This window comes from Notamacropus eugenii, chromosome 6 (genome assembly GCF_028372415.1).
Source record: "Notamacropus eugenii isolate mMacEug1 chromosome 6, mMacEug1.pri_v2, whole genome shotgun sequence".
Classification (NCBI taxonomy): domain Eukaryota; kingdom Metazoa; phylum Chordata; class Mammalia; order Diprotodontia; family Macropodidae; genus Notamacropus; species Notamacropus eugenii.
The window spans coordinates 16,955,704-16,982,040 of NC_092877.1; the positions used below are offsets into that span (position 1 = coordinate 16,955,704).

General features: G+C 42.0%; 1 protein-coding gene across 9 annotated transcripts in view; it reads left to right on the forward strand.

The window, feature by feature from the left end:
* Positions 1-26,337, forward strand: part of ELF5 (E74 like ETS transcription factor 5) — an 80,329-nt gene that overhangs the window by 29,908 nt on the left and 24,084 nt on the right. For 6 of the 9 annotated variants that reach the window (XM_072619185.1, XM_072619188.1, XM_072619182.1 and 3 more), the window contains exons 2-3: positions 8,886-9,010; positions 25,245-25,478. In XM_072619185.1, the coding sequence (XP_072475286.1) occupies positions 8,890-9,010; positions 25,245-25,478 (355 nt within the window). In that variant the 5' untranslated portion in view covers positions 8,886-8,889. The remainder of the gene's footprint in view (positions 1-8,885; positions 9,011-25,244; positions 25,479-26,337) is intronic. The other 3 variants (XM_072619183.1, XM_072619186.1, XM_072619187.1) reach the window with 1 other exon arrangement.

Sequence of the window (26,337 nt, forward strand, 5' to 3'; positions counted from 1 at the left end):
AGTTCATCACTAAGCATTTATTGGATGGTCACTTGTGGGGATTGCTCTTTGGCTTTGAAAGCCCTTTCTGACCTGCCCCCTACCCCCCATTACCTTACACCTTACTCTCCTCCATACACACTGTGCTCAGTGACACCAGCTTCCTTGCTGTCCCTTCCACACTCCATCTCCAATCTTCAGGCATTTTCACTGGTTCTTCCCCATGCCTAGAACTCTCTCCCTCCTCATTTTCTCTTCCTTCCTTCTTTGGATTCCTTCAAGCCTCAGTTAAAGTCATGTGTTCCACAGGAGGCCTTTCTTCATCCCGCTTTAATATGAATGCCTTTCCTCAGTTGATTATATCCAAATTTTCCTGAATACAGCTTGTTTGTATATGGTTGTTTGCAGGTGGTCTCCCCCATTTGGCTGTGAGGTCCTTGAGACAAAGGGCTGTTTTTTGCCTTTTTTTTTTTTAATTCCTTGAGCTTAGCACAATGCCTGGTACATAGTAGGGACTTTAATAAATACTTGTTGACTGACTGAGTGACCTCTTATAAGGGTTATAGGTTGGACTGGATTGCCTCTGAAGTCTCTTCCTACTCTAACATTCTATAATTCTGTGATTCTAAGACTTCCATATAGGATTAGGATGCTTGTAGAAAGAGCCCATGCAGCTAACCCCACAAGATGTTTGGTCTAGGAGGGAAGAATATGGGCACAGTTATTTGTATTTCTGACTGTTCTCAGTGGGGTCTGGCTGGATTGAGATGGAGATGGAGAAAGCCCCTGACTGTTCTACTCACACACACATACACACATACACACACACACACACACACACACACAAACACTCTACTACCACCACTAAGGAAGTATGGAATTGGAAATTTAGGTTTCTAATAGCTACTAGGTTCAGTCCCACTATGGTTATTCCATCCTGGGCCATCTCCAGTCATCCTGATGGATATCTGGCCACTAGACTCACATGGCTCTGGAGGAGAAAGTGAGGTTGGTGATTTTGCATAGCCCTCCCTCAAATCAAAATCAACTGCAAGTCATGTCATCATTTCCCTGATGTCATGGTCCTCTTTGAGAACAAAGGACAAACACAACCTGTGAGTAGGACTAATTGAGATAGGAAGGAAGGGTAAAGAGGGCATCCCATGCCCCTTCTTTGACTGATATTTTATTCTGTATTAACTGGGACTCTGGCTTTTAACAGGATTATTCCTGCTCACTTGGCTGGGTTGTCAAGAAAGGGAGAAGAAGAGGTATTTGTGAGGAAGGGAGAGAGCAGGAGGAGGGAGGAATGTGGAGAGTATTCATACTCAAAGGAGCCTTAGTTTTCTTACTCCTGTTATAAAGAGATTTAACTAGATTATTTTTAAGGTCCAAAAAAGAAAAGTGTCTTACCCAAAGATCACAGGATCTTTTGAAGAGACCTCAGAAGTCATCTAGTCAATCAGTTAATCAATAGCATTTATTAAGTGCCTACTATATGCCAGGCTAAGTCCAGAAGATGGAGGGCGGGGAGGTGGGATAAAAAGACAAAAAAAAAGAATAGTTCCTTCCCTCAGGGAGCTTATAGTCTCTCAGATAAAACAATATCATTATCATTGTCAACATTTATTATGTACTTACTATGTGCCAAGCATTGTGTTAAACACTGAAGATACAAAGAAAGGCAAACACACATGCCCCACCCCTGCCCTCAAGGAACTCACCTTGTAAGGGAAGAGAACCCATGCAAACAGAAGATGCATGCCTGAGAATATACAGATGCCCCATAAGATTCAGAGAGTTAAGTGTCTTGTTCAAGGTCACATGATTAGTGGTAGAAGAAGGATTTGAACCAGGTTCTCCTGATTCCTGGTCCGGTACCTTCCCCACTATGTCATGCTGGCTTCTGGACAGAAAACTATAGTCTGTACAGGGAGCTGGGATTTGAGATTTTCAGGGAGTCATTTCAATGATCCTTCCTTTTAAGGTGATTCTCAGATCTGTTAATCCAGCCCTGAGCTCTAATCTTGAATTTCCAATTCCCTTATTGGAAGTAGACATCTTAAACTCAAAATATCCAAAACAGAACTGATTATCTTTCCTTTAAAACTCTCCCCTCTTTGGAACCTCCCCAGTACTGTTGAGAGTACCACCATCCTCCCAGGCCCTCAGGCTCACAACCTAGGCGTCATCCTGGGCACCTCACAATCTCTCAGCCCTCGTGTCCAAGCTTTTGCCAAAACCTGCCCATTTCACCTTTGAAACATCTCTCAAATCCAAATACTCCCCCTTTCCTCCTCTGACACTGTCACCACTCTCATCATGCCACACCTGGACGGTGGCATTAGCTGCTGAAGGGTCAGCCTGCCTCAGGTCTCTCTCCACTCCAATCCATTCTTCATTCAGCCACCAAAGTGACTTCCCTGAAGCTCAGATCTGACCATGTCACCTCCCTCTCCTACTCAACAAACCCCAGGGGCTCCCCATTATCTCTGGGATCAAATATAAAATCCTCTGCATTTCTTTTAAAACTCTTCACAATCTGGCCCCTTCCTACATTTCAAGTCTCCTTACACCTTGTACTCTGTGGTCCTCTCTGTTTTTCTCACAAGATCCTCTGTCTCCTGACTCCAGGCATTTTCTCTGGCTGACCCCCCACCCGCAGTTATCTCCCTCCTCTACTCCATCTGCTGGCTCCCTTCAAATCCCACCTAACATCCCACCTTCTGCAAGAAGTCATTCTTTCCTTCCTTAAAGTTAGTGCCCCTGAGGTCATCCACACTTCATCCCATACATGTCCTTTCGACTTAGCTGTTTCCATGTTGTCTCCTCCCTTGAGTCTGTGAGTTCCTAGAGAACAAATTGTTTTTGCCTTTTTAAAATTGTTTTGTACCCCCTGCGCTTAGCACAGTGCCTAACACTACGTGGCGTTTAATAAATGTTTGTTGACTTGACAGTCCTCCTAGATACTTATTCAATATTCTAAATTGGAAGACAAGTTCCTACACTGATGGAATCACAGACCTCAAACCAAAAAAAATGGTTTTGGGGGATGGGTCTTAAAATTCAGAAAACTTAAGTCAGAATTTTTAATAGTTGACTGCAGTATCATATACCCCAGAAAAGTTGCTGATCAAATGAATGGGATAGCAACGTGGTACAGTAGAAAGAGTACTGAATTTGACCCGAATTCAAATCCAGCCTCAACCACTTACTAGCTGTGTGACCTTGGATGAATTTCTTTCTCTCCCATCTGCTTCAGTTTCCTAAACTGTAAGATGAATTTAGGATAATAACCTATGTACCTCCCAGGGTTGTTATGAAGATCAAATGAGATACTATTTGTAGAGCATTTAATACAGTGCCTAGCACATAACGGGGCATCCAGGGGGCACAATGTATAGAGTGCCAGGCCTGGAGTTAGGAAGATTCATATTTCTTGAGTTCAAATCTGGCCTCAGGCATTTAGTAGCTATGTGACCCCAGGCAAGTCACCTAACCCTGTTTGCCTCAGTTTCCTCATCTGTCAAATGAGCTGAAGAAGGAAATGGAAAAAGAAGGAATTTGCCAAGAAAACCCCAAATGGAGTCACAAAGAATTGGACATGATTGAAAATGATTGAACACCAACAATAACAATAGCACATATTAGGTGCTAAATAAATCGTTGCTCCTTCCCCTCCTCTGTCCCCATATCTTAATTTTTACTAGAGACTCACACTAAGGGAATTTGATCCAAGAATCCTACTATGCTCTAGAATCACAGAGATAAATGCACAGGTCTGGAAGGGATCTCCAAGGGCATCTAATCCAACCCCTGCCTGGAACACAAAACTTCTCTCTGATAAGAGATCTGTGTATGGCACTGTGGGCCAGGCACTGACTCCAATGGTGCCTCTGACAGCTGAACCTGTCAGCTGAAATGAGCCAGTTCCATAAAAGGAGAGCATTGGAACACGTGGCCCCACTGGCCCTAGGAGCTCCAAATCCAAGATCCAGTGATTCCCCAATAAGGGGCATCTTGTTGCCAGCTCATCCTTCCAGTCCTGCCTTTGTGGGAACATCTCTGTTTCTAATTCTCTGCCTCTTCAGTCCCACCAGACTTTGGATCTAATGGCCCAGAGAGAAGAGAAACATGTTTTCCCTAGAGCTCGTTAGATATGTTTTTCTCCAGTCTAGTGGAGGGGGACCTTGCTTCAGGCCCCCAGGCACTTTCCCCCACCTCAGTCACCAGCCATGTGTAGAAAACCAAAAATCCCATGGGAAAGTCTCAGGCCAACTTTAGCCGGTCCATTCTCCTCTTTGCAATGGTCTGTAGAGAGAGATTCATGACCACGATAACATTCTGGGTGTATTAACCCTTTCATTGTTCCTAAGGGTAAGTTTGCCCACTTGATTTTGGTGGTGTCTGGTTGAAACATCAGGATGCACAAAGGGTTTGGTCTTTGTGTGAACAGCAATCCTCACACCAGAGGGACTAGTGTTCCCTCAACACCCATACATCCCAGAGTCAGATTATTTCCAGTTTAGAGGGCTGGTCCTAGATTAGGTAAGAACTGGATTCTAGCCCCACCTCAGACACAGCCTAGCTATGTGACCAGAGGCAGGTTGCTTAAACTCTCCACACCCCCAAATGATCAGTTCTTTAAGACTCCAAGTTACAGATGAGTTGCTCATCTGTATCAGTGAAAGGAGAATTCGTACCCAGAGATACCATATAGGCATCAAAAAAGAAGATGTATTGAGTTCATGGAGACAATTATTCAGTATGACTTGGTGATAGTGAAGGTCATGGTACGTCTACAAACTATATCTCATGGATGAACACATGACCCCCATGTTTAGGTTTGAAAGAAATAGGCAGCTAGATGCTTTAATAGCTAGAACCCTGGACCTTGAATCAGGAAGACCTGAGGACAGCCTCACTTCCTAAGGACCCTGGGGAAGACTCTGAACCTATGTCTGTCTCAATTTCTTCTTCTATAAAATGGGGATAATAACTGCTCCTACCTCTCATGATTGTTTCCAGGATAAATTGGGTTAATATTTGTAAAGTGCTGTGCAAACCTCAAAGCATCATATGAATTGTACATATTGTTATTAAATAGCCATCAGGTCTGAGAGAAGCATATGCTTAAATTTTTATCCCCTTTCTACCTGATATCCATGAATTTGTGTGCCTCCAGGGCTACTGAGCTCTGTCTATTTTCTGAGTATGGGGGACGAGGTAGGTATTGGCCATGAATAGAAGACAGTGAGGATGGTATAGATGAATGAAATTGTGTAGGTGTGCTTTTGTGTGGGTACCCGTAACTCTTAGTGGCTTCCTATCTGTCAAAACTTCAAGAATCTCTGATCCCTCCTCTGGATCGAAACCCTTCTAAGTCTTGGTAGATGGTCAGTCAACAAGTGTTTATGAAATATATACTAAGAGTCAAACACTGCTAGATGCCAGGGATACAAGGAAGGCAAAAATACTGTGCCTTTCACACAAAGAATTTAGAAACATATCCAGCAGACAACAGTGCAAAGGACCATAGACATACAAGAAAAGAAAGTGTGAATGGGAGGTGATCTTGTTTTTATAAATTTTCAGTCCCAAATTCTCCCCTTCCTTTCACTTCCTCCCCCACCCAGTGCGAAGGTAAGAAATATGACACCCATTATTGCTATGAAGTCATGCAAAACATATTTCCACGTTAGCCATGTTGCAAAAAATAAAAGAAGTAAAGTGGAAAAATATGCCAAAGGTCATCTTAGAAGGAAGATACTGGAGAGGGGAAAGACTGAGGAAAGTATTGGATTGGAGAATTGGTATGGTGGAAATAGCCATCATCCTGTAGTCGAGCAGCTGATGATATTCTCCAAACATAGGCAGACCTGTCCTTGGGTGAAGATTCGTTAGATAAAGTCTATCCATATTCAAGACTCTTCCAGCTTGGTGGGACCTATCACACAATAAGCACTTAATAAATGTTGGTTAACCTGACTTCACTTTGAAAACCCAAGGTCTACTGCTTAGGGAATGGTTGAATTCCTAAGGAACATAAATGTGATGGAATAATATCACACAGTAAAAAATGCTGGGAAGATGTAGCCCTGGTGTAGTCAAGCAAGCAAGCTGACCCCAGAGTCAGGAAGACGTGGGCTCCAGTTTTGTCTCTGATACACACTGGATCAGGCCTTAGACGCTATATTTTGTTGGTGGTCTTGGTGCTGTTGAGTTATGTCTGACTCTTCCTGACCCCATTTCTTGGAAACAATACTAGAGTGATTTTCCATTTCCTTCTTATTTTTGCAGATGAGGAAACTGAGGCAAACAGGGCTAAGTGACTCTTTGTGACACCATTTTGGGGTTTTCTTGGCAAAGATGCTGGAGTGATTTACCATTTCATTCTCCAGCTCATTTAACCAATGAGGAACTGAGGTAAACAGGATAAAGTGACATGCCCAGGCTCACACATATTAGCGTCTGAGGCTGGATTTGATCTCGGTCTTCCTGACTTCAGGACTGGTGCTCTACGAACTGCACTACCTAGAAGGCTCTAACTTGTTGAACAGGTGCCCAGCTACACTAGGGAAGAGAGTTCCTTGTGCAAAATTCTCAACACCAATAAAATCACAGGTCTGGTTGAAAAAAAAGATGTGAAGAAAGAATTCAGAGAAATAAGGAAAGATGTGCAAAAATGGGGGGGGAGGTGGGGGGAGGCATGGCTGCAGCAATGTTAAACGAGAAAAACCACTAGGAGGAAGTTGAACTCAGTAATTGAAAAACCACTAATGGCTCCAGAGAAAATAGGACGAAATAAAGAAAACTGGTTCCACTTGGCGAGGAGGTGGGGATCTTCTAGGACAGAATGTCACATACATTGTCAGGTGAAGCCACTTGTATTCAGTGTTTTCGTATAACTGTTTTTCTCGGCTGCAATGGAAGTTTCAGTTTGAGGAGGTCAGGAAAAAGAGATGGATATTTCCAGAAATGACAGCAATACAGAAATAAAGGGAATTGATAAAAAGCATTTTTAAATTTTTATTTTTATTTATTTATATTATTTTCATTTACTTGTTAATTTGATTATTTATTTTAAAAGAAAAAAAAGCAAAGAACTCCCAAGGTCACTTTCACACCACATGTAGCAAGGTAACAGAAGAAGGCTTTCATAGAGTCAAGTTTTGTTTTGTTTTTTACTAACTAAAGAGAGTACAAACTTCTGTTCCAGGCATTCAAGGGCCTCTGCAATCTGGCACCATCCTCCCTCAGCTGCCTTACTTCATTTTCTTACCTCTGCCTCTTTCCTCTGTCCAAACTGTGTTTTGCTGGCTCTGTGAATGTGCTCCTTCCTCCATTCTAAATCCCTTGGCTGTTCCACCTTCTCTCATCTCTGGACCTTTGCTCCATCTTCCTTTCCATATCTCATATTTCCCTTCCCCTCCCCCATCAGTGGGCCACATTCCATGTTCCTGGAAGGGACCCTCATGCCATCTCTATTAAAGCCTCTCTCTTCCTCTGAGACCCAATTAGTGTGCCGTCTCCTCCATGAAGTCTTTCCAGACTCTCCTCACATTTCTCATAGCACCTTCATGGACCTACCCAGGTCTCCTTTGTGCGATCATTAATGGTACATGTGTCTTAGGATCACAAATTTTGGACTGGAAAGGACCTTAGGGGCTGAGTTTAACCCCTTCCCACTTTACAGATGAGAAAACTGAGACTCGGGGTCACAGATGTCTGAAACAGAATTTGATCCTAGTTCCTTCTGACTCTTAAGATTGAGTCCCATCCGCAATACCATATTGCCTCTCCATTAGACTGTGAGTGTCTGGAGCATAAAGTCTGTGTTGTACACATCCTTGCATACCCTTCCCTTGGTATATGTAGTTCATACCGTAGGCACCTAATTTGAGTCTCCTGATTTTCATTTTCCCCTGTTGAAATCCTACCCATCCTTCAAGGTCCAAATCAAAAAGCTTCCTCTTGCTAGGAGTCTTCTTCCATCCTCCAGCTGGAAATGTTTCCTTCTTTAGTGCTGATATAATTTTCTCTTTTTTCCTCTCTTGTGCCTTTCTATTTTGTATCAGAGTTATTTTGGTATTAGAATATAAGGTTCTTGAGGACTGAACTGTGTGTTATTCATCTCTATATCCCCCAAACTGCTCTGCACAAATTATTCACATGGCATAAGTTGGTTGTTATAGTAGAAGGTAGGCTTCTTAGGGGTAAGGATTGTGACATCTTTGTCTTTGTATTTGCAATGCCTGGCACATAGTATTCAGAGAAATAAATATTTTTTGGTTGATTGATTGAAAGACTAGAATATCAGATTGAAAACTAAAGGACCTGAGGGCCAGTCTTCTGCCGACTCGACTCAAATGCTTTTTACTCCAATAGTCTTGGACTAAAAACCATCCCTTGTGCTTCAATCTGAGCTTACCCAAGATCTGAGCATTTCTAGATGCCTGATTTAGGGATTGGGTGGCGCAGAAGGGAGGGAGTGGCAGATGCCAGAGAGAGATATTATGAGCACTAACAGTATGACAAGAAGCCTTGTGAAATATCGGGTAGAGGGTTAGCCTTGAAATCTGAAAGACCTGGATTCAAGTCCTGCCTCAAAAAAATATGACTGATCCTGGGCAAGTCTTGAAACCTCTCGGTGCCAAACTGGGAGGCACTTCCAAGGGAGTTTCTAATTTGCAGTGACGGAGACTTTCATTAATAGGAATTCCTATGCTGATGAAATAGCAAGTCAGGACTCCAAAATTTTAAAAAGCATAACAATCCAAGAAGGGACAAGGTAAAATGCCAGTGATTATCCTATTAGTGGGATTATGTGCAGTGAGCAGTTTCCAGATGGCTTGCTTCCCTGGTCATGCTGTTCCCCAGCTCATATGCATGTGTTCCTCTTTCAGAGTGATGTTGGACTCAGTGACCCACAGCACCTTCCTACCCAACACATCCTTCTGTGACCCCCTAATGTCGTGGACAGACTTGTTTGGGACTGAAGAGTACTACCCTGGCTTTGAACATCAAACAAGTATGTTAAGGCGCGGAATCCATGTCAAACCTGAGGTTTGGCGGGTTGGAAATTAACCTCAATTACTTTCTAGGCTGATCAGTGTCACTGGGAGGTTTCTGCTCTCCCACCAAGAGGAAGGGGTGTCTCCAGGTAATCAGGGAAAAGAACCAGGAGAAAATAGAGGATCACAGATGTTGAATTAGGGGAGATCATTAAGGTCATCTAGTCCAATCCCACCATTTTTTAAAGAGACAAAATACTTTTAATTTGTGAAAGGAGTCTTTTTAAATAAAACTGTAGCATCTCTTATCAGTAAGTAGTTCTAGCAATGAATGAGGCCATCTGCTTTTCTATACTCTTGCTTGTTTTGCTTGTTATTACTCTCTACTCGCCACTAGTGGGCCACCAGGTGGTTGGGGGATTTCTATATAGATGGACCTGAAGATGTTGCAAAATGATTATGGCCCCTATTTTTCATTCTCAAGATCTCCTAAAAATACCTGGGAGTACACCTGCCAAAACAAACCCAGAAACTATATAGACAAAACAATAAAAAGCTTTCTATGCAAATAAAATCATATTTGAATAATTGTAGAGATGTTTATTGTTCATGGGTAGGCAGGGCCAATATAACAAAAGTAGCAATTTTACCCAATCCTACCATTTTATGAATTAAGAAAAGAGAAGCCCCCCCAAAAGGTTAATTATTTGTTGGAGATTGGATTCAGGTCCTCTCTCTCCAAATCCAATACACTTTCATATACATATGTACATTAAATATTGCTTCTTCAAATAAACCTCATGGGTTATTATTCTGGGTGGTCTTTACACAAGGACAGCTGGAAAATTTCATCATGTCACCTTGCCTTAAAATGCTGAGAAAGGATATTAGGTTGAATCAATTAATCAGCAAGTATTTATTAAGCATTTACTATATGCCATACTGAGTGCTAGGGATACAAGGAAATGCAGAGATATGGTCATTACCCTGAAGGAGCTCCCATTTAAATAACTAGGAATATACAAGATATACAGAGAGAAGATATAGGGTAATCACAGAAGCTAAGGTGTTAGGAGATGGGGGGCCCAGGAAAGGCTTCCCAAAGGTGGAATTTAAACTGAATTTTGAAGGAAGTCAGGGAAACCAGGAGACAGGGCTGAGGAGGGAGAGCATTCCAGACGTGGACAATCAGTGCAAAGGCTGGATGAAAAAGTTGGGAACAATGCCAAGTAGGCATGGGTCAATCGATTGTATAGCACATAATGTAACATAGCATGACTGGAAAAGTGGAAAGGGGTTAGGTTGTAAAGTGCTCTATTTGCTAAATAGAGACTTTAAGCTTCATCCTGGAGCCACTAGCATTCAGCTGAGTGGAAGGTGTGTGAGGAAGGCCAATTAGCAGGCAATCATTCTAAAATGCAGTGGTCCAGGTGTGAGAGATGAGGATCTACTCTAGAGTGGTGGCTGTGTGAGTGGAGAGGAGACAAATACCAGAGGTGATGTGAAGGTAAAAATCACCAGATTTGACAATGGATTAGATCTAGGAGGTAAGTGAGAGTGAGGAGCCAAAAATGAAAGCAACATTGCCATCCTGGGGGACTCTAGGTCACTAAGAGAGGAAGGCTCAGTGTGTCATCTACAGAGAGATTGGAATTGAATCCTTAGGAACTGACAAGATCACTAAGGGAAATCACACGGAAAGGGGGCTATCCTTTCAACAATGCAGTTCAGAAAGTACTGTCAGAGTCTGGAACAAGTTATAGTTGTATGAATGGATATGACATTTGTCCAGGCAATTGAACAAAACTTTACTAATGCATGAATTAAGAAAGGAAATTTGTGGTGTCTGCATAGATAAACAATGGTTTAGGTGCATATTTAGCAAGTGTATGAAGTCTTGTGAGTTGCATTTTTACCATGTGAGGTGAGAGGAGAAAGAAGAAAAAAAGGGGAAAATATTTACATGCTAACTTTGCTGTATATATGTTTATATATATGTGAAAGAAATACAAGTTGTACACAACTGATTTGCAGTTTCATGTGCAATTATCTTTTTATTACACTGTTATGAAGATGCTTATTTTATTTATCCAATTAAAAAATAAAATAAAGTCCCTAAAAATAAAAAAAGAAAGTAGTGTCCATTCCAGAGGGAAGCTGCCATATGTCCCAGTTTCCCCATTCTGTAAAATGAGAGTGTTCATGGAATCACAGTATCTTAAATTTGGAAGGGACCTAAAAGGTCACTGGAATTCATGGGCTATTTAGAGCCACGACATCCTTTCTGTCTATGCATAGATTGGCAGGGAGAGGAGAGAGAGAAGGAGGGAAATACCGCAGTGTAATCTATTTTCTGAGTATGGAGGCAAGGTAGGCATTAGTTACAGATGGAGAGGTCAGGTTAAGTGAACGGGTCTGTGAGCGCTCATGTTGGTGAGTTCGAATTCAGAGGCAGGTTCACATCCATAACCTGAAACTCAAGCTAATTGGAGGTGCCATTAAACCTAATTCCAATCTTTTGTTCATCCCGTGACAACGTCCTTTCTTGGACCTGTGCATCCCTGCCACTCCAGAGTGGACAGAATCTGAACCAACCACACCTCCCCCATGCCATGATTCCACAGCAATCTGGGGGTCCAAAGGGAGCTCAGTGTCCACACTGGTCAAACTATATTGGAGCGGGATCCCTTTTCACTGGACTAGGTAACAAGTCATCCATCCAGCCCCTGCTTGAAGACCTCCAACAAGAGAAGAAACTAGCACCTCCCAAGACAGCCCATTCTTCTATTGGACAGCTCTCTTCATAAACAAGGATTTCCTGACATCAAGCCTAAATCTGCTTTTTAGCTAATCCTACCTGTCGCTCTTAATTCTGCCCTCCAGGACCAGACAGAATAAACCGAAGCCTTCTTGCACCTGGCAGTTCTTCGTGCGCAGCTTCATGCCCCCTCAAAGCCTTGGGGCTGAGGTGAAGCACTCCCAGTTCCTCCAATTGCTTTTTAGATGATGTGGCACAGTTTTTAATAATAAGAGCTATTTATTTATTTATTTGCTTTTAGTTTTCAACATTCACTTCTATAAGATTTTGAGTTCTACATTTTCTCCCCTTCCTTTCCCTGCCTTCTCCTCAAGAGGGCATACAATCTGACATATAGCCTTTTCATATTCAATATAGGATATATATTTATTATATATTAAATATATGATATATTATATTTTAAATATATGATATATTATATGTATTATATTAAACATATGATACCTATTATATATAATATATTATATTGAATATATGATATATTTTTATATTAAATCTATGGTATATATTATATGTCAATATATTATATACTATATATTACATACATATTATATATTTACATGTTAAATATATGACATTAAATATATGGTATAGAAAATATATATTTATGTCAAATATATGATATATAGCCTTAATTCATATTAAACATATTTTCACATTAGTCATGTTGTAAAGAGGAATTCGAACCAATAGGAGAAATGAGAAAGGAAACAAAAAAAAGAGAAAGAACAAATAATAGCTCGTATTTATATAGAACTTGACATACATGATCTCATTTGATCCTGACAACAACCCTGCAAGGTAGGGGCCATCATCCCCATTTTATAGATGCAGAGACTGAGGCACGCAGCAGATAAGTGACTTGCCCAAGGTAATACGGCTAGTGGGTGTCTGAAGCAGGATTTAAACTCCGGTCTTCCTGACTCCAGGTCCAGCACTCTGTCCCCTGTGCCACCTAGTGGCCTCCTCCACCATCTTAGTCATCCTCTTTCTGGACAAATTCCAGCTTATCAATGACTTTCTTAAAATGCAGCAATTGAACATAATGTTCCAGATTGGTCGTACCCAGTAGAATGCAAGGTCCGTGAGGCCAAGGACTGTGTAGGATTTTCTTTCTTACTTTCTATTCTCTCCTCTCACCCCTGTAACTTGCTCCTGGTAGAGCAAATCAAACATTTGATCATTGTTTTCTGGATAGAAATAATTAAATTGCATTGACCAGGGCTGCAGTGGAGCTCTTATCTCCCTCGGTGCAACTAAACATTCAATTCGATGAGTTAGGACTAAATGATCTCTTTGGAAGAAGTTCTAAAATTCTATGGTCTAAGAGTCAAAGGTTCAGAGTTCAAATTCCACCCCTAATGATCCCTATCTCTGTGACCTTGGGAAAGTCCTTTAATCTCCCTGAGCCTTGGTTTCCTCATCCGTAAAATGAGGGAGTATTCTAAATCTGTGATCCCAAGGTAATGGGAGGCTTAATTCATTCATCCAAACTCATCAGAGCCCTCAGAGTAGCCTGTCTCACCAAGAAAATCACCAACCAGTCAAAAAGAAATAAAGCTTCCATGCTTGTCTCTCTCTCTGTACACTAGGCTACTTGGCCAGCTAGCGCTCCTTAGGAAAGGACCACACTTGACTTTCTGTCTGATGGAGAGCCTCCAGTGGAAACCACCTGGGTGAGGAAGGCAGGTGGTTCTTGGTGAATGCTGGCTCTCAACGTTTCCTCTTCGGTCCTTTACTGCAGACATGTCTGCTGCTATTACATGCCCCAGTTTCCCCATCTGCAAAATGACTCCAATCTTTGAAATTACGTTTTAGTAACTCCTCCTAACCCTCCAGGCCTCTCTCTTTTCATAGGGGGAGAAATTGGCCAGGAGACATATTTAAGATGTGAAAAAAAAATGCCAGGATCTTAGCTGGGATTCAAACTCCCAAGTTGCCCAAGATCTCACCTTAGCTTGAGCTTGCAAAAACGTTCAGTTCTCAAAGCAGTGTTCAGGATGATGAAGAGTTTTCCATGGGGTTTTATTTTCCTTAGACATCATCTTAAAAGAGGTCTTTAAGAGGGATTTAAGGTTTGCAAAGAACTTTTTACGAGTTATCTCATTTTATTCTTACGTTGACCTGGGAAGTAGGTGCTATTATTATCTCCATGTCATAACTGAGAAATCTGAAACAAATAGAAGTTAAGTGACTTGCTGAGAGTCACACAACAGTCAATAGTCAGTCAACAGTTTATTATATTATTATCAGCTTCTGTGTACCAGGTACAGTGGCAAGCACTGGGAATTCAAAAAGAGGTAAAAGGTAGTCTTTGTCCTCAAGGTACTTATGATCTTATGGAAAGATGATAAGCAAAAAAATATGTTCTGTAAAAAGAAGCCACATTCAGGACAAAGATACTTAAAGGAAACCAGGGAAGCCAGTAGGTGGAGATGAAAGAGCGTTCCAGCGACGAGGGACATCCTGGGTCAAGATTTGAATTCAGGTAGTCCTGACTCCCACTGTGCCACCTAGCTGCCTAGTAGAGAAGACAGTTACACATGGGAAGATTGGTCCACTGAGTCCCACTCTTGTCCAAAGGAAAGTAAGATGGGAGGAGGAAAGGTTGGTAAAGTGGCAAGGGCACCGGCTCCCCAGTTAGAGGACCTGGGTTCCAGTTCTACCCCTTTGACACTATCTGTCTGACCTCAGGTAAGTCATTGAGTCCTTTCACTACTGGTTTCTTCATCTCTAAAATGGAAATAACAATACTTATATTATTTGCCTCGAAGGGTATTCATAAATATATGTGAGCCATACTCAGGTGTTTACTAAAATTGAGTTCATCTAAATCGCTCTAATTAAGAATTCAAGAAGCTCTGGACTGTTTGACTATTTTTACTTTCATCGTATCAGCTAATCATATAATAGTAGATAGAGTGCTGTGCTTGAAGTCAGGAAGACCTATGTTCAAATCTCGCTTAAGACACTTACTATATGATCCTAGATAAGTCACCTTACCACTCTGTGCCTCAGTTTCCTCATAGATACAATGAAGGAGGTGGACTTGATGGCTTCCAAGCCCCTTTCTTGCCAACTCTAACACTATGAGTCTATGATCAAAGCAGGCTAAAATTAACAAGCATTTATTAAGTGCCAACTGCATACAAAGCTCTTTGTTGGAGGTTTTGGATAAAAAGACAAGAACAAGTCCTCCTCTTAAGGATCTTGAGAACAGTTTGTTCTATCATATATACTCTAAAGTCATGAAACTATTCCTTTAAAAATATTCTCATTTCATTAATTGTGAAACTCCTCCCCACCTCTGCCCTCCACTGCCATCCCACAGTTACAAAACAGAGAGGTCTGATTGGATGCTGGGACATGTATAGCTTTAATTTCTCACACTCTTTAAATATTCTTTTCCCATCCCTAATCTTGAGAACAGAGTAACCACATGGCCTCTTAATGAGCACCAACTCTAACCCTAACCCAAGCCCTACCTCCATATTTCTAAACTTTTGCCCATTTGACTAAGTCTTTGACCAACTGGACATTAACCAACGTCCAATAATTTACTTCTTCCTTTTGCATTCTGTCTGCCACATTAGTCTCTGACTCTGATTAGCCCACAGGTTACCACCCAGGTGTATCTTATTCAAGGCACACGTACTGCCTGTGAAAGGTGAGGAAGAGGAGATGACAGAAGGCTTTGGAAGCCATCATGGCTCGTGGCATGTTTGCAATGTTGGGTGTAGCCCCTATGACTTGTGGCCATGAACTCTCTCATGCTTGATGTAATTTGGCAAGGAATTCCTTGGCATCTTGTGGCCAGATCTGAGGTATTCTGGGCCATTCTGGACTACAGGACTGTCCATGAAAAATGGCTTCTTGGTCTTCATCAGACACATTCTTTATACACTGTTGAGGCCAAATCCTTTTCCAATGAGCCTGCCAACCTTTCACTTCTTTCCATTTATGTTTCTTCCATTTCTCCAGGGCTCTTTTTTTCCCACTCAAGTTAAATCACTCCACAAACTTGGAAGGAAAAGGGAAAACGGTCTTGTGGATGGGGTCAGACCAGTTCTGGGAGGAAACCTGGAAGCAATTTATCATTTTGTTGGGGTTTTTTTTCCTCCTCATAAAACTATTTCTTTCACTCACAAAGCTTTAATTCATTGGACCATGCACTGCATATCCTCTTACCTCTTACCAGTCTCAAGCACTGCCCTGGGCAGAATTCTTTCCCAATTCCTTATGCTAATAAATGATTTTAATTCCAGGTGCAAAGGTGTCCAAACTAGGTCTTCCCCTGACCCAGACAGTCTGCCTCCTGATTTCTAGTTCTTTAAATTACTTTGTTTTTTTATTTTTATTTTGTTTGTCATTCTTGAGGCAATTGGGATTAAGTGACTTGCCCAGGGTCACACAGCTAATAATTTCAAGTGTCTGAGGTCACATTTGAACTCAGGTCTTCCAGTCTCTAGGGCTGGTGCTTTATCCACTGTGCCACCATAAATTATTTTGTACTGGTCATTTCTCTCTTCAAGGCTGAGTATCTTATGGGGAAAGCCCCCTTCTCTGAGTCCTAATGTGGACAAGATCTTGCAATATTACTACCACCAATCACATAGTTGCCAGTCTCACGACTGTTCACAACCAACCAAAGGACAAAGAAGTTAGATTTCCACTCTTAATGGAAAAAAAAAATCATTTTTACTGGGAGTGTATTTCAGCATGTTTTTCATGAGCAGGTGTCCAGTTATGCACACTTAGAGTCATTCTTTGACCCTAAGGAGCTCACAGCATTTCCTCTGAGCTCCTGATTCACTTCACCTTCATATGGCAAACAGCTGTATGGGGATCATAAGGAAGCAGGCCCCCAAAGGATAGGCCACAGAGCTCCACACCTTTCCTGAACTACCAATTGAGATAATATTTATAAAGCACTCAGCATGGTACCTGGTACATAGTTGATGGAAGTATAAATGTTTATTCCCTTTCTTTACCTACCAAAAAGCCACACAATCTTTAAGTGTTCAGTCCAAAATACACAAATTCTATTTGCCACCTCTTAAGGTAGTGTGCCCATATTTATGCATACATACATACATATATATAATATATACATATTTACAGACATATATGTATATATACCACACACACATATACATATGTACCTACGTACACACAACACACATATTTTTGCTCTATTGTTTTCAGTCCTGTCCAATTCTTTGTGACCCCATTTGCTGTTCTCTTTGGCAAAGATATTGGACTGATCTGCCATTTCCTTTTCCAACATGTACATGTGTGTGTATATACAATACACACATGTGATATGTGTATACATGTATATATTTATACATATATATACATAGACATGTGCACATATAGGTGAACTCATAACTAAGAGTGCCAGACCTGGAGTCCAGCCTGGGCTAGTCACTTAATCCTATTTGCCTCAGTTTCCTCATCTATAAAAAGAGCTGGAGAAGGAAATGGCAAAGCACTCCAGTATCTCTGCCAAATTCACAGACTAAAGTGGCTCCAGGTGCTGCATTTCGACTCAATAGCATTGGAGAGAGAGGAGATCAGGAAGAAAAGGAAGTGGCTACATATAGACAGATATGGACTCCGTTCCTTCAAAAGCATATGACCCTAGCAGGGAAACACATGGCCCAAGAGTAGCCTCATTAAAGACCTCATCCGCTGATCAATAAAGACTTTAACCTTCCTTAGGGACATCATACTTTGCCAAGGAAAGGCAAGAGAGCAATAGGGCTTCTCTTAGAACTTTCCTGGGCACAACCACTTTATAAAAACATCTCTTGTATGTCCCTAGGTCATGCAGTAGATAGATCACTGGGTTTGGACTCCCAGCCTCAGATACTTCCTAACTCTGTGACCCTGGGTAAGTCACTCTGCCTCAGTTTCCTCATCTGTAAAATGGAGATAATAATGGCACCCACCTCCCAGGACTGTTGTGAGCATCAGTTGAGATGTTTACAAAGTGCCTGGCACATAATAGGAACTTAATATTCCCTTCCCCATCCTCAAGACGTGAACATCTGGAATTGGTTTCTTTGCTGATTAGTAGCAAAATTAAAAATATCACAAATGTAAAATAGGCCCATAAGCTCTAGAGATCAAAGGGACCTCTAGGCTATCTCTTATGATCCCAGGTCCCGTCATCTAATCCAACCCTCCCATTTTATAGAATAAGAAGTGAAGCCTCATAGATGTTAAGTGACTTGCACAACAAGACTTGAGCCAGTTCCATGGTCCATCAAACCCAGAAAACAGGTATGGCTGTCCCCCCTGACACTGGCCTTGGACAATGGGGATGGGCCTCAAACAGCCAAGTTTCCCTTAACAATCCCTTTGGAATCTGCCACTTCTGAATTCATCTATTTTTTTTGGAAGTTATGCACATACTTGGTCTATGCTGTCATTCATTTTAAGATAACTAAAGTAGGACTTCTTTTGATTTGTCCTTCATTTGTCATGTTGCAAAGGTTACCCCACTGAGGTGTCCTGGCAAGGCGACTGGACTGAACTGGACTCTCTCTTGTTTGGTTGCTAACTTTGTCACCTTGGCTAAGTCACTACTCCTGGTGGGGTCTCCTTTTGCTCCAATGTAGAAATGAAGGTATTGGATTGGAGAATCCCTAAAAGACCTTCTATCTCTAACATTCTAGGTTCCAAGGTTCCCTCTCAGCTCTGATATTCTGTGTTCTTCAGATCATTGAACCATAAATCAAGAGCTAAAAGTGACTTCAGAAATGACCTAGTCTAATCATTTTATAGATGAGGAAAGTGAAATCTCCAGAGGTGAATTGACCTACCCAAGGTCACACAGGTAATTCTAAGTTCTCTCCCCCCCTCTCCTTACCCCCAGCTCTGATGTTGTATGTTCTGAGGACCCTTCCATTCAATAAGTTTGCTTTGGAGCCAAAGGACTCCAGTTCAAACTCTATCTCTGATACTATCTGTATGACTTGGCCAAGCCACTTAGCCTATATGGGCCTCAGTTTCTACAACTATGAAATATCTGTCAGAGGTCCATTCCAGCTCTGAATCTGACACTGTGATTCTAAGGTGTCTTAGGAGGCAACTCAGTGGCACTATTGGAGCTGAAGTCAGGAAGACAGGAGTTCAAATCCTGCCTCAGACACTTACTGCCTGTATGCCCCTGGGATATTTATTTAACCTCCCTCAGCCTCAGTTCAAGTCTGGCCTCAGACATTTACTACCTGTGTGAACCTAGGCCAGTCACTTAACCTCTGTCTGTCTCAGTTTCCTCATCTGTAAAGTGGGGATAATCATAGCACCCACCTCCTAGAGTTACTGTGAGGATCAAAGGAGACAATTATGCAAAGTAACCTATAATCCTTAAAGTACTATAGAAATGCTATTATTATTTTCCAGAGTCCTGATTTTTGCTAGTGTGTAGTACTGGTCTCTCTCAGTTTCCCCTACTTAGGGACGGTCAGTGATTGTCTTCCCCTGCACAGAGAGAAATAGACCAGGGGTTTTTAACTTTGTTTGTGTATGACCTCGTGGGCAGTATAGCAAAGCCCATAAGATCCCTTCCCAGGAAAAAATGTTTTAAAATGCATAAAATAAATAAAGCATATAAGATTACAAAGAATCCAGTCATAATATAGTTATAAAAAAAGTTTACAGACCCCAGGTTAAAAATCTCTGAAATAAAAAGCTGTCAACTATATTGCAATTTTCTCTTCTGGATGGCTAGATTATTTTTTTGTTGGGTTATATATATATGTGTGTGTGCATATATATATATATTTTTTTGAGTGACTGTTACTGGCATAAGTTGTGAGGTTTTTTTTTCCCTCCTGCTCCTAAAAGCATGTCATGGTTTGGCTTTCTGACTCCTTCCAAGATTATATACAAGGCAGGCTCTGTGAGTAAGTGTTCAAAGGCTTGAGCTGTGGAAGGAGGCTCCCCTGTGCCAGCAACACCTTCACGGTCAGTGTCAGCACCCATTCCCCACCCAGGCATTTCTCTGAATCTATAAAGTCCTCCTGGCTTCCAGAAAGAATCTGATCCTCCTAAAAAGCCAAAGCAAACAGCCAAAGGGAGGGAAGGAAACTCAGCAGGAATTGTTCTATGAAAAAGAAGAAACCGTGGCTCTCTGATTGCCAACAGCATTGATATTTATCACAGCCAGGGCAAAGTTTCAGAACCAACTACTGAAAAATTTCAAGGTTAATAATCCAGCCAGGATACCAGGAAAGCCAGAGGGCCCTTAGGTTACCTTCAGGTAGAAATGAGAAGAAACAGCCAATCCTTGCTTCTAGGGCGCTGTTGTCTCAAGGGGGCCCCTCCAAGGAGAGCAAACACTGAGGAGCCTGGTCCTGGGGTGGTACCCCACTCCCCCTCACTGACTTCACCAATTCTTCATTGTTTTCTTTGACCAAGTCAAGTTATAATACCTGCTCTTGACTCTCTCCATGGGGGTGTTACCAAGATCTGAATGAATGAATAAAAAACCATTTATCAGGTGTTCCCAGCATTGTGCACGGCACTGGGGATACCAAAAAAAACCCCCAAAAAACCAGATAAGTCCTGCCCTCAAGGACTTCACATTCTAGTGGTGTCCTAGGAGGGGTATTGTGGTTCTGAATGTTTTCAGGGATGGTAAGTAGGACCATATTGGAGTCAATTAACTTTCCAGGAGCAATAACATTGCTGATTTAATTATGGCATATGTTTGATTTATGAACCACAATTAGCCAATAAATGGTCACTCTGAGTCAGGCACTGTACTAAGAGTTTGGGATTCCAAGAAAAACTAAGCAAGACTAAATTAAAAAAAAAAAACGCATAGCCCCTACTCTCACATTCTAATGGAGAAGACAACATATAAATACAAGATATACAGATAAATGCATGTGCTTATATGTTGTTCAGTTATTTCAGTTCCATCCGATTCTTCATGACCTCTTTGGGGGTTTTCTTGGCAAAGATACTGCAGTGGTTTTCCATTTCCTTCTCTAGCTCATTTTATAGATGGGAAAACTGAGGCAAACAGGGTGAAGTGACTTTCCCAGGGCCATATGCCTAGTATTAGAGGTCAGATTTGAACTCAGAAAGATGAGTCTTCCTGACTGCAGGCCCAGAGCTCAGTGCACTATGGTGACACCTAGCCCTCCCATTCAAGATACACACAAAGCACGCGTAGGTTACTTGAATGGGAAAGAAGGCATTAGCAACTGTGGACATTAGCACCATAAAGGACCTAAGTGGTCATAGGAACACAGATTTAGGGATGTCAGCAATCATCTGGTCCAATGGCATCAAACTCATATAGAAACCAAAACCACTCATCCACACCTAAGGCCACATGTTGAATTTTCAAATGTAATTTTGTCTACATTTTATTATATTTTGCCTTATTCCGTTAAATAGTTCCCAATTTCATTTTAATTTGACTCAGCTTCTGCCTTGTGTTCCACACCTCAAGTCTTGTCCAACTCCCTCATTTTAGAGAGATGCTTAATGAGGTTAGCATCTTGCCTCTGGTCACACGAACAACCGAGTTTGACTCAAATCCTAGACTCAATACAGTTTGTCACCCTTCCCCTCCTTAGCGAATTCTCTCCATGAGTCTCTATGCACCTCCTCCCCCCAAATTTCTCACCCCAAAGTCAATGTTTTCATTTGACTTAGGAGCAAACTGAAACCCAGAATCTAACTGGTGGCGAAGATAAGACTGGAGATTAGGTCTTCAAGTTCTTTGTTTCCTGCGCTTTGGGTTGTCAACTGCCTTTGTTAAAGGGATCATAAAATTTAGAGCAGGGAGGCACCTCAAAAAATCAAGTCATTCAGTTCTTGCTTTTTACAGGCAGGGAAACTGAGCACCTAATCCATCAGGGACGGGCTGGTTTATTTTCTGTGTGCAGATAGTACATCCTAAGTTCTGTTTTAAAGATGATAACAGATGGGGAAAGAAAGATGCATTAAGAAGATTAATATCAATTATTGCTATTTACCACTAATCATTCTTTATCTTTTACACATTCATTCATTCAACAAATACATGGTAAGCCCATATACTCCTCCATTAAAGTCCTCTTCAATGTATCATTGGGGTATGTAGGAGAGCTGGGTTCTCAAAGGCAGTTTTAACAGAGTGGAAACTTAAGCAGGTTCTACGAAAATGGGCAGGCTATGAGTATGGGCATAGACAACCATAACAACCGCAATAACTAGAATTTCCACAGCGCCTCAAGGTTGGCAAAGCCCAGGTGCTATTCATTTTACAGTTGAGGAAAGGGAGGTCAAGAGAAGGTAAGTGATTTGCCATATAAGTCACATATCTAAGTGTCTGACATGGGATTCAAGCTTAGGTTTTCCTCACAACAGAATCCAATACTACATCCGCTAGGTCACCTAAGTGCCACACTCTACTGCCCATCCTAAGTTCATAAAGACACTATCACTTTGTTTAGTTGTTTTTACTTGTGTCCGACTCTCCGTGACCCTATTTGTGGTTTTCTTTGGCAAAGATCCTGGAGTGGTTGGCCATTTTCTTTTCCAGCTCATTTTACAGATGAGGAAAGTGAGGTGTGAAATGACTTGCCCAAGGTCACATAGTAAATATCTAAGGTCAAATTTGAACTCAGGTCCTCCTGGCTCTAGGTCCCAGAGCTCTAGCCACTGAGCCACCTAGATGCCCCCAGAAAGTTGGGTACCATGTGATGGGGGGATTGAGGAACTTGTGGAGACCATCAGTTATAGTATGGAGGAGAACACAAGTACCCCAGGAGTTCATACCTGGGCTGTTGTACTCAGTTCTGGGAACCAAAGTTTGAGAAGGACATTGTTACATGAGAAATTGTCCAGAGGAGGGAATCCAAAATGGTGGAAGACGTTGAGTTCATGACATGTGTGAATTGACTGAAGGAGCTAGGATTCTTTATCCTGGAGAAAACTAAGGGAAGAGAGGCATCTACCTAAAGTCAATCTTTAAATTCTTGAACATCTGTCATATAGAAGAAGGAGGAAGAGGCAGGAAGTGGTATAGGGCCGGCTGGCCAATTCATTTCAACCACTCCCTCCCCCTCAGTGCTCAAAGGATACAGTCCAGAGCTGTGGAAATATCAATGCCCCATTCCCTAACCACCAGACCACCAGCTCTGCTTCTAGCCCAGCCCCTGAAGCCATTATCTAGGTAAGTCATCACTATGGTGGAAAGGCTGATCGTCCCCACCAGATACCACCTCTGGGAAGGTGAGCCAGCATAGCCAAGGAATCAAGGCACCCTAAAGGACAGATGGCATGGGGCCTAGCAAGTCAAACCACCATTATCACCTTGATCACTGACTCCTCACTGGAAATAGCCCTGGACCAAAGAAACCAGACCACTGGGAATAAAAATGCCTCCAAGATCTCTGGTCCTGCTTCCAGCCCAGACACTTCAGCCTTCACCCAGGAAAGCAACACCTATAAAGACCTGAAGCAGCAGTTACCTGTTATGGTGCTGCATCCCCAGCTCCTGAGCAACCATGGCTACAAAGACTCTGGAAAGAAAGTTCTCCCCACCAAAGTCCTTGGCAACACCGACTGATTCAACATCAGAAAGAGATACGATTTTATCACAGAAAATAACAGTAGAGACCTGACTGTTTGCTTTCCTGCTGCACCCCAAATAGCCCTTTCCATCTGCCTTGCAGCTAATATCTCCCAAATGCCTTCTCTCCCACATTGTATGAGCTCCTTGAGAGCCATCACTATCTTCATGTTTTATTTGTATGCCCAAGACTCAGCTTAGTGCTTTAAGGACAAAGTAAGAGCTTAATAAATGTTTTATCATTCAGTCACTCCTTCTTCCATTTGGTCCCAGGGTTCAATTCTCCATGACCCAATTTTGGGGTGTTTTGGCAAAGATACTGGAGGAGTTTTCCATTTCCTTCTCCGGCTCATTTTCCAAATGAGGAAACTGAGGAAAACAGGGTGGAATGACTTGTCCAGAGCCAGAATGGAACTCATGAAGATGAGTCTTCCTGTGCTCTATCCACTATAGCTCCAACTAGCTGCTCCCCAAAAGAAAGGCACAGCCTAAATTCTTTGATGATTAACAAGGATAGACTCTAAGCAGTCTGAACTATTGAGAGACATTGGACTCTTCCTGTAGCTATTTGCAGAGCATTCTATCCCGTTTTTTTTCCTGCATCCCCTAAATGCACTGGACCTCCCATCCTTGCTGATTTTCCTGGCTTCCTCCTTCCCTGGGCCATTATGGGTGTGTTGGCAACTTGGCTTCTGCCTTTGATCAAACCCTGACAGCTCCCAGCCTCCCCATCCCAGAATCCATTGGATCTCTGTTAGTACATACAGTTCCAAATAAAGAGGAATTGGGTCAAGTGAATAAGTCCCTTGAAACAAAGACAAAGGTCCCCTTTTGCCCTATCTACTTACTTTCCTGCAATGTGCCCACCTCTCCTTTCTAAGAGACATCTGTTGTGGGTGAGATAGGGTCTGTTAGGGATCCAGGAAAAATCCAACACACCAGAGAATGACTCTGTGGTAAGGGAAGGCAGAAACTGGCAAGAGTGGCCCAAGAAGAGCTTGCCAATATGAAGTAATCTCCTAGAATAGATCCTGAGAACATCTAAAGCAAAATAAAGTACCTTTTTTCTCATTCCTTTTATTTTTTTTATCCCCTAAAGTAATCACTCTATACTTTACGCTGGAGATGGGCTTCAGGATTCTGGGCCCATAGCAGGATTCTATTATCCACAAATTGGTTCCCCTGCCTTCACTTCCATCCTGAGGACCAGAGTTATAACTAGGACTGGGCAACCTGTGTATTGATCCAAGGCACTGAAATGTAGAGAAGAAATCTTAGAGCAGAAATTATAGAGCCCAGCCCCTAATTAGTCAGTGTAATGAATTAAAAGAGGAAGATACCAGATGACACGTGAGCTCTTTCCACCCAGGAAGAGAGAGCTATGTCTCCGAGTCTTTGTCTATCCCCTCCTTTTACCTGGCTTAACTGAATTTATCCTTAAGTGGTTGGTTTGAGAGACTTTTTCTTTCATTTCTCCCTAATGGGGACATTTTGAAAAGTGAAAAAAACAATGTTTTAAGGTGTGAAAGAAAGTTGTGTACAGTTTTACCCAGGTCTCAATCCTTAGGAAGTATTTCTTCGATATGATGGCGACTGGCTGTTGGCACTTTGGTTTCATACTACCCAGTCCTCTCTAGTTTTCTTCCTCCCTTTAAAGGGCTATTTTGGACCTAGCTGCACAACTGAGCAACTTATGGTGAGGGGTCTAGGAAGGTAGGAGGTGGGAATGGTAAGAGGGAGGTAGGACTTTCAGCTTATCCCACTATTAGGACAAGCTAGTAGAGAATAGCCCTTTCCAGGTGACTTTCAGGAAGAGCTGTCCCCTGAATCTTCCTCTTCTGTCCTCTAGCCTGTGACTCCTACTGGACATCCGTCCCCCCCGAGTACTGGACAAAGCGCCATGTCTGGGAGTGGCTCCAGTTCTGCTGTGACCAGTACAAGTTGGACATCAATTCCATCTCTTTCTGTCATTTCAACATCAGTGGACTTCAGCTGTGCAGCATGAGTCAAGAGGAGTTTGTGGATGCAGCTGGGATTTGTGGGGAATACCTGTACTTCATACTCCAGAACATCCGCACACAAGGTCAGTGGAGTTTAAGACTGTGTGTGACCTTGGGCAAGTCACTCAAGTCTCAGCCTCAGTTTCCCTGTTTGTAAAATGAAAGAGTTGAGCCAGATGGGCTCTGAGACCTTCGGTTAATAATAATAGTCCTTCCCAAATGTTTATATGGGCTGTTTGTGCCCAACCTGTGGTAGACTCTTCCAAGCTCATATTGGTTTAATCAGCTACAGTCGAACACACTGTATATACGTTGACTTTGACATCATGATGTCACATTGGTCCTCTTCAATTATGAAGGATGATAGTGAAGGTCTGTGGTTCTACAATTAATAATAATTAGCATTGATAGCACGCTTTAAGGTTTGCAAATCACTTTATAAATATTAACTCACCATAACCCCGGGAGATAGGTGCTATTATTATCCCCATTTTACAGATGAGAAAACTGAGTCTGAGAAGGTTACTCAGGGTAAAAGCTAGTAAATGTCTGAGTCAGAATTTCAGTTCAGGGCATCCTGCCTTCAGATCAACCTTAAGCCAAGTAACTCTAGGGGCAGCTGAACCTAGAATCTGAAAGATGAGTTTAAAACTGGTCTCAGACACTTACTAGATGTATGACTTTGTGCAAGTCACTTAACCTCCATGTGGCTCAGTTTCCCCATCTGAAAAATGGGAGTTAATAGTAGTATGAACTTTCCAGGGTTGCTGTGCGGACAAAATGAGCTCTTTATAAAATCTTCTGCCTGCCTTAAAGCATTATACAAACGCTAGTTATTATTTTGAGTCTTGAGGGCTTTTTCTCGTTATCCAGAAGCAGGCAAACGGACTAGCTGGCCTCCTGAAATTCTAACCCATCAGGATTCCAATGCAAACGCACAGA